The 17,340-nt window shown below is 43.8% G+C and overlaps 1 protein-coding gene and 1 pseudogene across 2 annotated transcripts in view; both read left to right on the top strand.

Annotated features, from left to right (window-relative positions):
* Dnah8 (dynein axonemal heavy chain 8) overlaps positions 1–17,340 on the top strand; it is a 195,825-nt gene that overhangs the window by 38,184 nt on the left and 140,301 nt on the right. The window contains exons 20-25 of one of the 2 annotated variants that reach the window (XM_048347828.1): positions 1,279–1,398; positions 4,508–4,640; positions 13,646–13,758; positions 15,172–15,278; positions 16,450–16,525; positions 16,905–17,091. In XM_048347828.1, coding sequence (XP_048203785.1) covers positions 1,279–1,398; positions 4,508–4,640; positions 13,646–13,758; positions 15,172–15,278; positions 16,450–16,525; positions 16,905–17,091 — 736 coding nt within the window. The remainder of the gene's footprint in view (positions 1–1,278; positions 1,399–4,507; positions 4,641–13,645; positions 13,759–15,171; positions 15,279–16,449; positions 16,526–16,904; positions 17,092–17,340) is intronic. The other variant, XM_048347830.1, reaches the window with a different exon arrangement.
* On the top strand, positions 3,166–3,560 carry LOC125352624 (annotated as a pseudogene).

Raw genomic sequence — 17,340 nt, 5'->3', positions numbered from 1 at the left:
TTTAAACAAACATCTGTTAGTGAAAATGTATTTTTTTTGCTTCTTTTGCTGATTTTGGTCTATCTTTCTCTCTGAGAGAGAGAGAGACAGAGAGAAAGACACACACATGCATAGGAGGGAGAGAGAGAGAGAGAGAATGAGAATATACTGGGGCTTGAACTTGGGGCCTTGTGCTCTTGTTTGACTTTTTTTATTTTTATTTTTTGGCCAGTCCTGGACCTTGAACTCAGAGCCTGAGCACTGTCCCTGGCTTCTTTTTGCTCAAGGCTAGCACTCTGCCACTTGAGCCACAGCGCCACTTCTGGCCATTTTCTACATATGTGGTGCTGGGGAATTGAACCCAGGCTTCATGTATACAAGGCAAGCTCTCTTGCCACTAGACCATATTCCCAGCCCCTCTTGTTTGATATTTATTTTTCACTCAAGTATGATGCTCTAACCCTTGAACCACAGCCTCATGTCCAGCTTTTTTTTTTTCACTTCTGGCTTTTAGCTGGTTAATTAGAGATAAGAATCTCAGAGACTTTTCTGCCTTGATTGTCTTTGAACTGTGATCTTCAGATCTCAGCCTCCTGAGTAGCTAAGAATTACAAGTGTGAGCTACCAGTGTCCAGGTACTGATTTGGGTCTTTTTCATCTTAGTCACCTTGTGCTTATCCCAGAGTTACTACCTCTGCCTTCAATGTACTAAAATGATGGCTCAGTTCCAACTCGTTGTTTACAAAATGGGCTGACTGTTGAGGGTGGAAGAGTGGAGGACTTAGATATTAATTGGAAGGCATCTAATATTAAGTAGTAATGGGAGATACTATCTTTTATTTTTCTGACAAGCTTGCTGCATAGACCGTGCATATGTTTCCAGTGCAGTCATCTGTCTGTCATGGTATCCACATGTTAGAGACAAACTCAGATTCAGGCAAACCCACACAGTCTCTGCCTTTCCTAGCTATGTGCTTCCTTCTAGGTTACCAGACTTCTCTGAGCCTTGGTGTCTTTCTCTATAAAGCAAGGGTGTTAATGCTCCCTGTGCGGGAATGAGGATCAGAGAACCACAAGCAGAGATGCGATGGGAGGGGATGGACACGTGGCTGCTCAACGAAGCATAAGTTGCATGCCTGGCATTCTTGGTACATGTATTCCTGAAACTTGACCAGACGCAGGATGCAAATTCCCAGAGCCGGTCTCCTGAATTAATTGATTATTCCCCTATGTTTTGGGTGCAAAGCTAGTGCTAAAAGATGAAAGAATTATTGAGTTGAATTTTTTTGTTGTTGGTAGGTTAGCGACTTGTGTGAAATGCATATTGATACAGTTCTCAAGGAGATAGCCAAAACTGTGCTAATATCTTTGCCTGAAAGCGGTGCTACCAGAGTAGAGGATATGTTGACCCTCAATGAGGTATGCATTTATTTATTATATTATAATCACAGGACTATTGAGTTACAAAATGAAATTGTGAGTTACTTATGTTTAAAATTGGTTTTTATTTACTTTTTGTCAGTCATGGGGCTTGAACTCTGGGCCTGGGAGCTGTCCCTGAGCGCTCTTCTTGTTCTACCACTTTAAGCCACAGTATCACTTTCTGATTTCTGGTGGTTAATTGGAGAGAAGAGTTTCATGGACTTTTCTGTCTGGGACTGGCTCTGAACCACAATCCTCAGATATCAGCCTCCTGAATAGCTAGGATTAAAAGCACGAGCCACCGGCACTCAGTTGAAAATGTGAAATAATAATCTAAAAGTAGCTGGGCACCAGTGGTTCATGTCTATAATCCTAGCTACTACTCAGGAGGCTGAGGCCTGAGGATTTTGGTTTGAAGCCAGCCTGGGCTTGCTAACAAAAATCTGTAGGTGGAACTATGGCTCAAGTGGTAGAGCACCAGCCTTAAATTAAAAAGCTAAACAAGAGCTTGAGGCCCTGAGTTCTAGCACCAGTACCACAACAACACCCCCCCCCCCCCATACACTCATCTAAAAGTAGCATATTTTTTGGATTAGGTTTTCTAAAAAAATATCATCAGCAATAAAGGTTTATTTGACCCTAACAGTTCAAGCCCATGACTCTACCCTGGGCATCATTTTACTAATCTCCTTAGCCTAATGCTGGGTTTCCCTGGGGCTCTGTCAGGGCTTTGTAGCTGTTCTTCTGCTGAGCATACCCATTTTTCTCATGCCTTTAAGTAGGACACGCTTTCCCTTTAAGTCACTCAGCCGGCCACCCCCTTCCTAAGTCCAGCCAGTCTGAAGGCTTAGCCAGGTTTTGCCTCTTTTCCTTGAATTGTCTCTTCCATACTTAGCACTCGTTTCTTAAGCCAGGCCTCAAAGCTCATTTTGAGGCTTGTACTTTATGTTGTGATCTTACTGGTCTCTTTCTGCTCATACTTGGCTCTTTTCATATCCATCCACATGGCCACCATCTGATGGTGTAACTCTCCAGCTGAAATCTTCCCGTGGCAGTGCCATGCGCCCCTTACAGGAAAAACGCTCACCTCCCTAGTGTCGCGTTATCCTGACACTATGCCATCCTGCTCTTCCTGCAATAACTCAAAAACACAACCACAGGAACCTTACCATTTTGGGGGGCCTGTCACATAACACAATTTCCAAGGCACTCAGTTTGTTCCTTGAACTGAATTTTTGTTGTCTTTCTTTTTCCCTGCCTATCTTGTGCCTCTGTTGCACCCACTTGGCTGGTTTGGGTCACCATGCTGGGTCTTTTCTGACAGACCTGATGCTGTCTCCTTTCTCAGGGGTGCAGTCGTGCTACATCTATTCCTTCCTTCCTTCCTTCCTCCCTTCCTTCCTTCCTTCCTTCCTTCCTTCCTTCCTTCCTTCCTTCCTTCCTTCCTTCCTTCCTTCCTTCCTTCCTTCCTTCCTTCCTTTCTTGCTTTCTCTCTTTTTTGGCCCATTCATAACGAAATCATCATCTTGCGGGGTGTATTTATAACTGTGTTGATACTGCGAATTGCCAGGAGAGGAAGTCTACAGGAAAGAATTTGTATTGGGTCCAAATGAACAAAGATAATTACATGCACAGAAAGAAAACCAGACACACAAAAGAAGGAAATTGGGATACAGTGTGACTGAGCAGGACTGTGGCGTTTTTATAGATGGCACAAGAAATAAAAACACTCTCTGGCCCTTGCTTCCAAGATGATGAAAAAAAAGAAGGAACAACGGCTGAGCCAAAAAGGGCCACGGCCATGGGCAGCCTCTTCGCTGTGCAAACTGCGCCCGTTGCGTGCCCAGGGACAAGGCCATTAAGTAGTTAGTCATTCGGAACATAGTAGAGGCCACGGCCATTAGGGACATTTCCGAAGCGAGTGTCTTCGACGCTTCTGTGCTTCCCAAGCTCTATGTAAAGCTCCATTACTGCGTGAGCTGTGCCGTTCACGGCAAGGTGGTCAGGAAAGACTGAACACTCCCACCCAGACTTAGACCCGCTGGTGCCGCTCCACGACCTCCACCAAAGCCCATGTAAGGAGCTGGATGCTTACAGAATGAAGAAGAGCTGTCTTCTGGGGGAAAATAAATACCAATGGAAATGACACTTTAAAAAAATAAAATAAAATCATGGTTATTATTATGTCAGTCAAGATTCAAGAGACCGTGTGTGTGTGTGTGTGTGTGTGTGTGTGTGTGTGTGTGTCTTGTTGTTTTCAGTTTTAGTTTTTTTCTACAAGAACCAGGCCCATGAAATCAAGGCCTCTTGCTCTTTCTTGGTTTTTTTCATTTAAGACTAGTGCTCTAATCCTGGAGACACAGCTCTACTTCCTGCTTTTTGCTGGCTAATTGGAGAGAAGAGCCTCATGGACTTTCTTGCCCAGTCTGGCTTTGAACAGCCATCCCCAGATTCTCCTGACTAGCTAGGATTATGGGTGTGAACCACTAGCGCCTCCTGTGGCAGAATTTTGAAGAGCACCCTTATTGCATTCATTGCCCTGGTATGACCTAAGGAATTAAGGGTCTGTCTTCCCACAAACCTACCATCAGGTGGTTCGCTATAGTGAGGGCAAGGTGTGTTTTTTGTAAGGAGTCCTGGGAGCCAGCTTCCCATGATGCAGGGGAAGGCAGAGAAGAGAAAATGAGGTGGCAAGAATGGCACGCAGAGTGTCTAGCAAAGTGGCCTCAAGGGAGAGGCAAGGATTGTCTATGGGTTTCTAAATTAAAGTTATAGAAACGCTTTCCATGGTTACATTGTTCACTGCGCCTGCCTCCATTTTCCTTCCTTTTGCCTCCATGGACGAGGTGTCCAGTTTTGTATCTGAAACATTATGCTCCTGGCAACGATTTTCATTAATTTACTCATTAATTCATGTATTGATGGGCTGGGAATGGAGCTCAGGGCCTGGGGCAGCCAGGTAAGCATGCTACCGCTGCTCTATCTCAGCCCCTCTAGTTATTTTCCAGTGAAATTAATTAGAGTTTTATAAATTGAAGTCCTTTTAATAATTTCCCAGAGTTTTTAGGTCTCTGAAAGTTAACAGTCATATTTCTTTGTTTAATAGGTATGCACCAAAGAATGGGCTGATATTCTAAACCACAAAAGTAGGCATGTGGAAGAGGCTGTCAAAGAACTTATATTAATATTTGAGCAAATTTATGAAGTTAAGTACACGGGGAAAGGAAAAAAGTTACCAGGTAATTTCGCGAATTAATGTCTGAGTCACAAGTGCCACAGATATGTCCTCATGTAGATGGCCCTCAGGTTTAGCAGATGACACAATTGCAGACTTAGAGGAGGAAAGGAGCTGGTTAGTGTGAACTACGCTGTCGGTACAGACCGCTCAGGCTCAGCGAGCACAGTGAGGACCCTTCTGAAAGCCAAGCTCCTCTGTGCCAACAGGGGACAATCCCCATTTCTATAGATAGCAGTCTCAGGCCTGCTGTGTTTCCCTCCCTCCCTCCCTCCCTTTTTCCTTCCCTCCTTCCTTCCCTCCCTCTCTCCCTCCCTCCTTCCCTCCTTTTCTTTCTCCCTTCTTCCCTTCCTTTTCTTCTTTCTTTCCTCCCTTTCTTTTCTCTTCTCTGTGTTCTAATCCCATCCCTTGGATCATGTGCTTGATTTCACTTTTTTTTTTCTTTTTCCACGGTACTGGAGTTTGAACCCAGGACCTTGTGCTTACTATGCAAGTGCTCTTCCATTGAGCCCATACTCTCAGTCAATTTCTTTAAAAAAAAAAAATTTCCCCCTGAAAATTAGCCAGGCATGAGTAAAAGCTAGAATTTTCACAAATCTAGAAAGCTTAAGTTGGGTGAGACTGTCTTTTTTTTTTTTTTTTTTTTTTTTTTTTTTTTAAATATAATTTATTTATTAATTGAACACAAATTTTTTTGACAAGGTGTTGTGCAAAAAGGGTACAGTTACATAGTAGGGCAGTGTGTACATTTCTTGTGATATCTTACACCCTGTTTTTCTTTCCCTTCTCTAGGTCAGGTAGACATATATACAATACACAATGTATCAAGAACATATACAGTAGCCACGTGGCCAAGCCCAAGAAAATTCGCCTAGGGCTTTAAATGTAATGTCGACATTAGACAATATGTCGACAGTAGTCTTTTTTTTTTTTTTTTTTAATTTTTTTTTATTATCAATTGAACATAAATTTTTTTTTTTACAAGGTGCTGTGCAAAGAGGGTGCAGTTACATAGTAGGGCATTGTGTACATTTCTTGTGGTATCTTACAACCTGTTTTCCCATCCCTTGTCTAGGTCAGGTAGACCCATATGTAGTATACAATGTATCAAGCACATATACAGTGATCACAGACTTGGTCTCTACTGTCTCTCCATCTCCCTTTGTTAACAGTCATATATCAGGGAGATCATGCCCCTTTGTTTTCTGTGTTCTAGGCTTGTCTCACTCAACATTATTTGTTCGAGTTCTGACCATTTCCCTGCAAATAACAATATTTCACCATTCCTAATCGCTATGTAGTATTCCATTGTGTATAAGTACCATATTTTTTGGATCCATTCATCTGTGGAGGGGCATCTGGGTTGTTTCCAAATTTTGGCTATTGTGAATTGTGCTGCGATAAACATGGAAGTACAAATGTCCTTTTGATATCTTGGGTTTTGCTGTTTAGGATAGATGCCTAGGAGTGGTATGGCTGGGTCATAGGGTAGGTCTATATTGAGCTTTTTGAGAAACCTCCATACTGTTCTCCAAAGTGGCTGTACTAATTTGCACTCCCACCAACAATGGAGAAGGGTTCCTCTTTCCCCACAGCCCCTCCAGCATTTGTTGTTTCCTGAGTTCAGAGTATAGGCCATTCTAACTGGGGTGAGGTGGTATCTCAGGGTTGTTTTTATTTGCATTTCCTTTACTAGCAGGGATGTTGAGCATTTCCTCATGTGTTTCTTTGCCATTTTTATATCTTCTCTTGTGAAGTCTCTCTTTAGCTCTTTTGCCCATTTCCTAATAGGTTTATTGGGCTTGGAGTGGCTTAGTTTTTTGAGTTCTCTGTAGATGACAGATATCAGGCCTTTGTCTGTTGCTGTGCTGGTAAATATCCTTTCCCATATCGTTGGCTGTCTTTCTATTTTGGTGGCTATGACCTTAGCTGTGCAGAAACTTTTTAATTTGTAGTAGTCCCATTTGTTGAGTCTTTCCCCTATTTGTTGTGCGCCTGGGACTCTATTCAGGAAGTTCCCTCCTGTGCCTATAAGTTCTAGTGTCTTTCCTACTCTGTCCTTCAGTAGTTTCAAGGATTCAGGTCTGATGTTGAGGTCCTTGATCCATTTTGAGTTGATCTTGGTGCATGGTGATAGGCTTGGGTCTACTTTGAGTTTTCTGCATATGGCTGCCCAGTTCTCCCAGCACCAGTAGTTGAAGAGGCTATGTTTATTCCATTGTATGTCTTTAGCTCCTTTGTCGAATATCAGTTGGCTGTAAGAGTGCGGTTTTATTTCTGGGTCTTCAATTCTAATCCACTGGTCTTCCGATCTGTTTTTATACCAATACCATGCTGTTTTTGTTATGATGGCCTTGTAGTAGAGCTTGAAGTCTGGTATGGTGATACCTCCTGCACTATGTTTTTTGCCTAGAATTGCTTTGGCTATTCTAGGTTTTTTGCTGTTCCATATGAATTTATGGATTGGTTTCTCTATTTCAGTGAAGAATGTGGCTGGGATTTTGATAGGTATTGCATTGAATTTGTATAACAATTTGGGCAGTATGGCCATTTTCACTATATTGATTCTGCCTACCCATGAGCATGGGAGGTCTTTCCATCTCCTTGTGTCTTCTTTGATTTCCCTTATTAGATTTTTGTAGTTTTCATTGAATAGGTCCGTCACGTCCTTGGTTAAGTTGATCCCTAGGTACTTTATTCTTTTTTTGGCTACTGTAAATGGAATCGTTTCCATAATTTCCTTTTCTGTTTGTCTATTGCTGGTGTACAGAAAAGCTGCTGACTTTTGTGGATTGATTTTGTATCCTGCTACTTTGCCAAATTGGTTTATTAGATGTAGGAGTTTGGGTACTGAGTTTTTTGGGTCCTTGAGATATAAGATCATGTCGTCTGCGAATAGGGATAACTTGATTTCTTCCTTGCCGATGTGTATCCCTTTGATGTCCTCCTCTTGCCTTATTGCTATGGCTAGGGATTCCAGTACTATGTTGAACAGAAGTGGGGAGAGTGGGCATCCTTGTCTTGTTCCTGTGTTTAGGGGGAATGATTTAAGTTTCTCTCCATTTAATATGATATTAGCAGTTGGTCTGTTGTATATGGCTTTTATTGTTTTGAGGAATGTTCCCTCTATTCCTGTTCTCTCCAAAGCTTTTAATAGGTATGGATGTTGTATTTTGTCAAAGGCTTTTTGGGCATCGACTGAGATAACAATGTGATTCTTGATTTTAGTTCTGTTTATGTGGTGAATTACATTGATTGATTTACGGATGTTGAACCATCCTTGTGACTGAGGGATGAAGCCTACTTGGTCATGATGTATGATATTCTTGATCACTTTCTGGATCCTGTTAGCTAATATTTTATTGAGGAGCTTTGCATCTGTGTTCATTAGTGATATTGGTCTGTAGTTCTCTTTTTTTGTTGGATCTTTGCCTGGTTTGGGGATGAGTATGATATTAGCTTCGTAGAATGAGTTCGGGATTTTTCCCTCCGTTTCTATTTCGCGGAAGAGTTTGAGGAGTATTGGAATTAGCTCCTCACTAAAGGTTTTGTAGAATTCATTGGTGAATCCATCTGGGCCTGGGCTTTTCTTAGTAGGGAGGTTCTTGATTACCTCCTGTATCTCACCGTAAGTTATTGGTTTATTTAGTTGATTTATTTCTTCTTGGTTCAGTTTGGGCAGTTTGTACTTCTCTAAGAATTGATCCATTTCTGTAAAATTATTGTTTTTTGTTGAGTAGAGGTTTTGGAAATAGCTCCTTATGATTGTTTGAATATCGTGTGTATTTGTTGTAATTTTTCCTGTGGAGTCCCTGATTTTACGAATATGAGTCTCTTCTCTTCTTTTTTTTGTGAGTCTTGCAAGGGGTCTGTCAATTTTGTTTATTTTCTCAAAGAACCAGCTTTTAGTCTTATTTATTTGTTGAATGGTCTTTCTATTTTCAATCAGATTTATCTCTTCTTTAATCTTTGTAATCTCTCCCCTCCTAGTCGTTTTAGATTCTGTCATTTCTTGTTTCTCCAGTTGTTTTAGTTTCATCGTGAGGGTATTCACCTGCTCTGCTTCCATTCTTTTAATGTGGGTACTGAGTGCAATGATCTTGCCCCTCAGTACTGCCTTAGCTGTGTCCCATAGGTTTCTTTGTGATGTGTTTTCTTTGTCATTGTGGCTTATGAATTCGTTGATTTCATCTTTAATTTGATCTGTGGCCCAAGTGTTGGATAGCAGCGTGGGGTTTAGCCTCCAAGAGTGTGTATAGGCTCTGTGGTATCCTTTGTTGTTGAGGGTTACCTTTAATCCACTGTGATCAGATATAATACATGGGATGATGTCAATTCTTTTGTATTTGCTGAGGTTCTTTGTGTGGGCTATGACGTGGTCTATTTTGGAATATGATCCATGGGCTGCTGAAAAGAAGGTGTATTGGGTCTCTGTAGGGTGGAAGGTTCTATATAGGTCTGTTAGATCCATTTGGGCAATGGTGTTATTTAGGTCCTCAGCTCCCTTACTAATCCTCTGGGTGTTGGATCTGTCTCTTGGAGAGAGAGGAGTATTAAAGTCACCCACTATGATTGTGTTTGCATCTATCTTGCTCTGTAATTCTGTGAGAATTTGCTTGACATATGTCGGGCCTCTTTTGTTCGGTGAGTATACATTTATCACCGTGATGTCTTGATTCTGGATTTTTCCTTGTATCAATATGTAGTGTCCTTCTTTGTCTTTTTGAGTGGACTTTAAAGAGAAATCCAGCTTGTCTGAGATCAGGATGGCTACACCTGCCGTTTTGGTGGGTGCATTTGCTTGGTAGATCTTGCTCCATCCTTTCATTCGAAGCCTGTTTTTGTCCCTTGCTGTAAGGTGGGTCTCTTGTAGACAACAGATGTCAACTTTTTGCTTGCGGATCCATTCTGCCAGTCTGCTCCTCTTGATCGGGGAGTTTAAGCCATTTATATTTAAAGAGATCAAGGATAAGGGTGTTTTTTCTCCTTCCATTTTCTTGTTGGGCTGTTTTTTCCTGTTTTTTTTTTTTTTTTTTTCTTCTTGTCTTTAGTGAGCTTGTGTTTCTGCTGGACTTTGGCTATTGAAGTTTCTTTCTGAATCTGTCTGTGTGTCTTTTACGATCTCTGTTGGGTGGGCTTCCCCTCTTAATATTCGCTGTAGGGCTGGTTTTTTATTCACATACTCCTTTAGCTCCTCTTTGGTGTGGAAAGATCTGGTTCTCCCTTCGAATGTGAACTCCAGTTTCGCTGGATATTTGATCCGAGGTTGTAAATTGTTATTCTGAAGTACTTGGATGGTGTTCTTCCACTCACTTCGAGCTTGGTAAGTTTGTGTGGATAAGTCGGATGTTATTCGAATCCTCTTCCCATTGAAAAAAGTTTCCTTCTTCGCTTTGGCTGAATTCAGAATTTGCTCTTTAATCTTGAGGTCTGTAGTCTTGAATATTATGTGCCTTGGGGTGGTTTTCCTGGGGTCTGGCCTGCCAGGTGTCCTATAGGCTTCGGTTACCTGGATGGGGTCCCCTGTGAGATTGGGGAAGTTTTCTGCAATAACTTTATTGAGAACATGATTAAGCCCTCTGCTCTGATATTCGGCTCCTTCTTCTATTCCAATTATGCGCAGATTATATCTCTTGTCTTTGTCCATTAGTTCCTGGAGTAATCTTCCCTGAAGCTTCACCTTTTCTTGGAGTGTGGTCATTTTCTGGTTGTTGTCAGCTGCTTCATCGTCCAGGCGAGAGATTCTGGATTCCATATGGTCCACTCTTTGTGTTATGGTTTCAATTGCGGAGTTTATGGATGTCAGAGAGCTATTCATGGTTGTCATATCAGCTCTGATCGTGGAAATTTCTTCCTTTAAAGAGTTGTATTTTAAATCTATTTTTTCATGCATTTCAATTCTCAGGGTGTGGAGATTTTCTTTAAAGGCGGCTTGCATTGTATCCATTTTTGCTTCCATTTCTTTAAACGAGGCTTGCATTGTATCCAGTTTTGCTTCCATTTCTTTCTTGGCTTCCTGGGTGTCCTTCCAGATTTCCGCTCTAAACTCCTGGAATTGTTTTCTGATTTCATTTCTGACGGTTTCGATCATTCCTGTTAACATGTCCTCATTTGCTTTTTTATTCTCCATCTCCTCTCCAGTCGTGCTGCTTTTTGGAGCTGGCGAGTTGGCTTGTCCTTTGATGAACTGAGTTATGTTTCTTTGTGATTTGCGCATCTGGAAGTCTGTGTAGATCTTCCCTCCCTTCTGTGTAGGCGTGTCTGCGTCAGCAGGTGCTGTCGCTGTGGCCCCGCCCACCAGTGCAGGGCACGCCTATCAGAGCGGGCGCTTTCGCCGGGGCCCCGCCCTCCTGTGCACTGTGAGTCCCCTACAACAGGCACTTAAGTGGGGTCTGCCTCCCAGAGCGAGCCCTGGGTTGTTGGGTTGTGCTTGCGCCCTCCCGCGAGTCCGTTGGGGGGGGGAAGCAGTATGTGTGGGGCCCAGTGGGATCGACTGTCCGGGTGTGGCTTGGCACCCTCAGACCTCGCCTCCGCTTCGAGGAGGGGGAACGAGATCAGGCTCAGGTGACCCTGCTGGGCTGGTATTGCCCACCAGCGCCTGTGATTTTAGTTGTAAGAGTCCGCAAGGTCTAGGCGCCTCGGGTGGGGCTTGCCCTGCCGGCCGTCCCTGGCCCCTGTTGGGAAGGGGACGGGGCCGGTTCTGCCAGTTCAGGAACCTTTGGGGGCTTGGGGCTGTTCCGCCCTTCCCCTGCTAGACTGGCTTCCCAGTGCCTGCTGGGAGCTTCCCGCCTGATTTGGGGAATCTTTGTTCCCACGGGAGTGGGGAGGGGGAGGGAGGGAGATATATCGTCTTTGTCGGGCTTGGGTCTCCCGTTGGGGGAAGGGATTATGGGGGACTCACTTTTGCTGCTTTGTGTGTGTGTCCCGCACCGCCGTTGGCCCTTCAGGGGTTGGCGAAGTGTCGTGGTGGCTCCCCCGTTCCCTCTTTCTGCCGCGCTGGGTTCCCTTGTCCGAATCCGGTGTGGACCCGAACTTCTCGTCGCTGCTGGGTGTGTCTTGGTCCGCACCCTGCTTTGTGTCCGTGGGGTCTCCCGCTATATGGATTCTGCGCTCCTGGCAACCTGTCTGCCGATCGCCGGGTTTCCCTTTCCCAGCCTGACCCTGTTTGGGCCAGGGCCGGCTGGTGGGGGGAGGGTGCCCCGATTAATCTCCGGCTCCGTGTAGGTTTTCGGTTCTTCTTTTTTGCTCCTTTTTGTTTTCCTGCGTTTCTCCACTGCTTCTGGATGCTGGTTTTGCTGGGTTCTTGGTGGAGTGTTGGGTGTTGGAGTTCCCAGCTCGCTATTCAGTTGGTGCGAGTCGGGGTGCCTCCCTATTGTCTCGGCGCCATCTTTCTCTCTCCGTGAGACTGTCTTTTAAAAACACCTCCCACCCACTCTAACTCCTTCTCTGAATGAAGTGGACTGTGCATTCCTGCTTAGAACAGTTTTGGGGTTCAGGGTATAGGTAAGTGGGATATTCACAGGGGGGAATGAGTGAAGAATATCCTAAAAAGCTGTGTCTTAGCCGTAGCTTTTGACTACCTTCCCGCCGTAGTTCAGGTTAACTGGAAGAAAGGGCCCCATCACACTTTCTGTTGAAGCAACTCCGTACCACAGAGTGCCCGGATTGTTTAAAGACAAGGGGTCTTTTCCAGCCTGCTGTATTTCCTGTTCTCCCCACTTCAGAATCTCACTTTTCTACCTAAGAAAGTTCTAGATTCCTATCATTTTAGTAAATACGTGTTAATACGCACAAGAGATAAGCTGCTGGAACTTGAACTCTCTGCATCAGAGGTGGCCAATTTGAAGAAAAGATTCTCTAGTGGGGGAATTGTTTTGTTTCTTTGTGTCCCCAGTTAGGGTTTTGAACAGGAGCCTTTTTGTTTTGTTCAGATCATCCTGCTCTTAGAATTCTTTTTTTTGGGGGGGGAGGGGGGTGTAAATTTGAAGAAGACTTGTTTGGAAACAAATACTTGAAATTTGTTTTTGAGCTCTAAAGCAGAGCCGATTAAGTAACTATTTAGTTGGAGGTTTTACTTGTTGTTCTAAGGGGATGTGTCTGAGAGTCAGGAGTGGGAAAGCCCATATTATTTCCCACTATCCCCTGTCTAGGGACAAGGTGAGGTGGTTGCTGACTGAACTCAGTGTTAAAGGGGTTTCCAAGGACACAAGAGAGGGGGTGGCTTCGCCACCTGCGAACACACTTGAGCTAGAGCACCTGTTGGGAGTTGGCTTTTGTAGTGAAATGAGAACATTCCAGTCAAGCAGATATTTAATGAAAGTGACATTGTAAGAGAGAGAGACAGACAGGCAGAGAGGCGGGAGGGGAGAGAGAGAGAAAGAGAGAGAGAGAGAGAGAGGTATCTGTGCCTTGAAAAGCGATTCTTAGTGGGGCAGTGGGAGGAACACTTGGTGGCAATGTTGGGGACATTTTGTTGGTCACTGGGTGTTGAGGGTTGCTCTAATGGTTTCTAGGGAGGGAGGTCTGGGGGCGTTAGTGACCATTCTGCAGGGTAGCCCCTAAGAGCAGAATTCTCCAGCCTGGGATGTCAGCAGAGCTGGGCACAGAGAGGCTCTGGGTCACAAACACAAGTTGAGAGTGAGTCTTCGTCTCCTTTGGAGTCTCACAGTTAACGTCAAAACCACAAAAATACAGTTCGCGAAGCTACAAAACGTAACAGATAGATATTAGAGAGATAATATTGAAACATTAACTTTTTGTTCTTAATTCTAGATACTAAGAGAGGGTATACTGACTGTGAATGTGTGTGTGTGTGTGTGTGTGTGTGTGTGTGTGTGTGTGTAAGGAACTAAGGCCAAGAAAAGCTTCAGTAAATGTAAAGTATTTAGTTTTACAATGAGAACTTTTTTTTTTCTTAAGTGAGATTCCTAACAAGAAGAATTAGCCCTGTCAAATAAACCTAATCCTAAAAACTAATCAAGTGTCACTATTTTGGTCTTCTACTTGTAGAACAACGGAAACATGTTGTTTTTGGAAATGAAACCGAAGAGGCGGAAAACAATGACTATGACGAGATGGTGAAGGAGGTGGATAGCAACGATAAGGAAGATGAATTTAAAAAGGTCATTTTTCAGATAGGACAGCCACATGCAATTTCACAGAATGATGATTCAAAGGGGGCTTTTGGGGGGTGAATTTTTAAAATGGTTATTATAAAGGTGATGGACAGAAGGGTTACGGTTATGTACATCAGGTAACGAGTACATTTCTTTTTGGACAGTGTCACCCCTTCCCTCGCTCTCTCCCAGTTTTTCCCTTCCTGTCCCTGCCCACAAGGTGTATAGTTCGTTTTCTCACATAGTGTCTAGTGAGTGTCACTGCTGCATTTGTTTACCCTTTGTCCCTCCATTTCTGTATCTTCTCCCCCCCCCCCCACTTACCTCTCCAAAAACAGATAACAAATGACAAAACTAAAAAAGAAACTCTTGTTTCCGTTTCCTGGAATTCATTCCAATAAAGAGTATTTTATATGAACCGAGGCACAGAGGCACTGCGCCTTTGCGTTCCTCCAGGGGGCTGTGTGTCGGTAGGCCTGTACCAGTCCCTGTCTCCTTCAGAGCAGGAGCTGGAGAAATTACACGTTTCCCCTTTACACTGCAGAATCAGGTGGAATCCAGCGGTCTTTGCAGGTTTCCCAATAGCTTTCAGTGGGTGGTGCTGCCAATCTTCTCTTCACCCTAGAGGACCAGAACTTGGCTCCCCATTACCACATGTATGTATGTATGTATGTATGTATATACTATAGGTCCTGGGGCTTGAACTCAGGGCCTGGGCACTGTTCCTGACCTTTTCCCACTCAAGGCTACTGCTCTACCACTTGAGCCACAGCACCCCTTCTGGCTTTTTCTGTTGATGTGGTACTGAGGAATCGAACCCTTGGCTTCATGCATGCTAGGCAAACACTCTACCGCTAAGCCACATTCCCAGCCCAAGACTTTTTTGTTTGTTTGTTTTCTGAGACAGAGTCTCACAACATTTTCCAGGGCTGTCTTTGGGGTTGAGATCTTCCTGCCTCAGGAATCAGAGTTGCTGGGATTCCAGGCAGGTGCTACTACACTGTGCTTTGGGTCTTGTACATCTTAAAATATGTTTCCCCACCAGGCCTTCCTTCCTGGGGATGGTGACTCATCAGCCTCTTGTGTCCACACTCCCACATTTGAAATGTCTGTTTGTGAATTATTGAGTGTTGAGCAAATCAGGATTATTTTGAGCATGCTGTTTTTGAATTTTTGCCCTTGATTAAGTCCTCTTGCTTTGCTAGGGTATATAGGCAAGCACACTTTTCATATGTTGCTATTTGTCTAAGGAAATCCACACAAGTAGCTTCAGACTAAATTTCTTTCCACAGTGTCACTGAGATTGTATGGTTTATTATTTCTTACATTTCCTGTGTCACTTTGAATGTTTGGTTACTGCTTGGGAGAAGATAGACATTTATATCTGGGAAGCAAATTTAATAGGATTTCTCATTACAGGAATGCAAAGAAGTCTATGCTTTTTTCTCTCATCAATTACTGGACAGTCTTCAGAAAGCAACACGTTTGTCTCTGGATACAATGAAAAGGAGAATATTTGTTTCAAGGCAAGTTGAAAATATGCTGAGTCTATCTGGTAATACTACCCATAATAATGTGATTTCAATAGTGTCTTTAATTTATTGATTTTAAAAGATAATAAGACTTAAAATATAATGTTCATTAAGAGGCTGTGTGGGAAAAGATTATTTAGTACTACAAGAGCAGAGATAAGCTGGGTGCAGTGGTTCACACATGTAATCTCAGCCACATGAGAGGCAGAGATGGGAGGATTTCAGTTTGAGGCCAGTTTGGGTTGGGGGGAGATGCAGTTAGTGACACCCCATCTCAATCGACAAGCAGATGTGTAAATGTGCATCTTATATAGATCCCAGCTATGTTGGAGGCATAGATAGGAGAATTGCAATCCAAGACTGGCCTGGGCAAAAATACAAGAGACTACTTGAAAGAGAATGGAAATGCAAAAGGGCTGGGTTGTTAGTAAGTGGGTAGGGAGCCTGCCTCTCACAATCCCTGCCGTTCACACTCAAAATGCTGGTCCGCTGGCTTCTTTCCTTCCTTTCCCTTCTCAGCTGGGCGTTCTGCCTTGCATCCAGTTTGCCTCTCTGAGTAGCTATTTGCATGATTATTTTGATGCTTACAGAATTTTTCTTTTCACTTTTTAGGGGTCTGGTCTTGGGGTTTGAACTCAGGGCCTGGTGCTGTTCCTTAGCTTTTTTTTTTCTCTTTCTTTCTTTCTTTTTTTTTTTTTGCTCAAGGCTGATCTTCTACCCCTTGAGCTACAGCTTCAGCTTTGGGTTTTGCTGGTTGACTGGAGATAAGAGTCTCTCGGTCTTTCTTACTCACGCTGGCTTTGAACCACAACTTTCAGTTTTCTGAATAACTAGGGTTATAGGTATGAACCTTCAGTGCCTGGCAGAAGTGTTTGCTTTTTGTTGTCAGGATCCTCCATTTGATTACAAGAGAGCAAAGAATGCTAGAAAGTCACTACTGAAAGGGCAGTATTTAAATACTCTGTGAGATTGATGTTTTACTTCTAAGACTATTAAGTCATTGTGTTTCCTTAGTCGTGTGCAATTTTTGGTTGCTATTATAAACAATGCTCTTGTTAATGTAGTTGATACAGTGAAGAGGGTCTTTATTGTTGGGAAGGTTGCTGGTAGGCTGTGAAATTTTAGGTTAAGGCTCATCCTCAGTTAAACTTCCTTCTTGTTACAGCCCATACGGACGAAAACGGTCGGAGGACATTATTTCCTTTATAAAATCGGAAGTGCATCTTGCAATCCCTAACGTGGTGAATATTATTCAATAGAGTGCCTGGTTGGTAATATGTTTAAAAAGTGTAATATTAGGTAGAGCCCTGGCCTAGCATGAACCCTGGGTTCCATCCCTAGCACTGCAGGTAAGTCAATAAAGAAAAACAAAGACCAATGTGTAGCGCATGATCGACTGAAACCTGGCCATGTGCGGTACAAATCACCTTGCTGTTTTCTTAGTTCAGACCACAGCAGTCGCTCCTCCCCCATCCATCTGCTCACTCAGCCTTCCCCTGGGCCATCCTGGGCTTGGCTCGCTCACTCAGCAGGAGGGGGGTGGACACAGGATGGGGAGCATTGGAGCCTCAGGTCGCCAGTGCGTTAGCAGGATTATGCCCGGGCTGTTTGTTTCCACAGGTGATGGTTCCTAGCCTAGATGACATCCAACAAGCCATTAACCGCATGATCCAGTTAACCCTGGAGGTCAGCAGGGGAGTGGCCCACTGGGGACAGCAGCAGGTCCGCCAGATCAAACCCGTCATTGCCAGTGGCTCCCGCACCGACCAGACTCACCCAAGCACAGGCAAACAGAAGAAGGATGAAAGTAAGAGCTCTAAAAGACCCGACTTCAATCCCCAGCACCACAAGGGGGTTGGGGCGGGGGGGGAAAGACATGTTAAAACAAGGGGCTGGGAATACGGCCTAGTGGTAAAGTGCTCGCCTCGTATACATGAAGCCCTGGGTTCGATTCCTCAGCACCACATATATAGAAAAATCTGGAAGTCGCGCTGTGGATCAAGTGGTAGAGTGCTAGCCTTGAGCAAAAAAAAAAAAAAAAAAAAAAAAAGAAGCC

The sequence above is a fragment of the Perognathus longimembris genome, chromosome 6 (assembly GCF_023159225.1).
Source record: "Perognathus longimembris pacificus isolate PPM17 chromosome 6, ASM2315922v1, whole genome shotgun sequence".
Taxonomy (NCBI): Eukaryota; Metazoa; Chordata; class Mammalia; order Rodentia; family Heteromyidae; genus Perognathus; species Perognathus longimembris.
The sequence above is the reverse complement of the archived record's forward strand: the minus strand, read 5'-3'. Positions and strand labels throughout refer to the sequence as shown.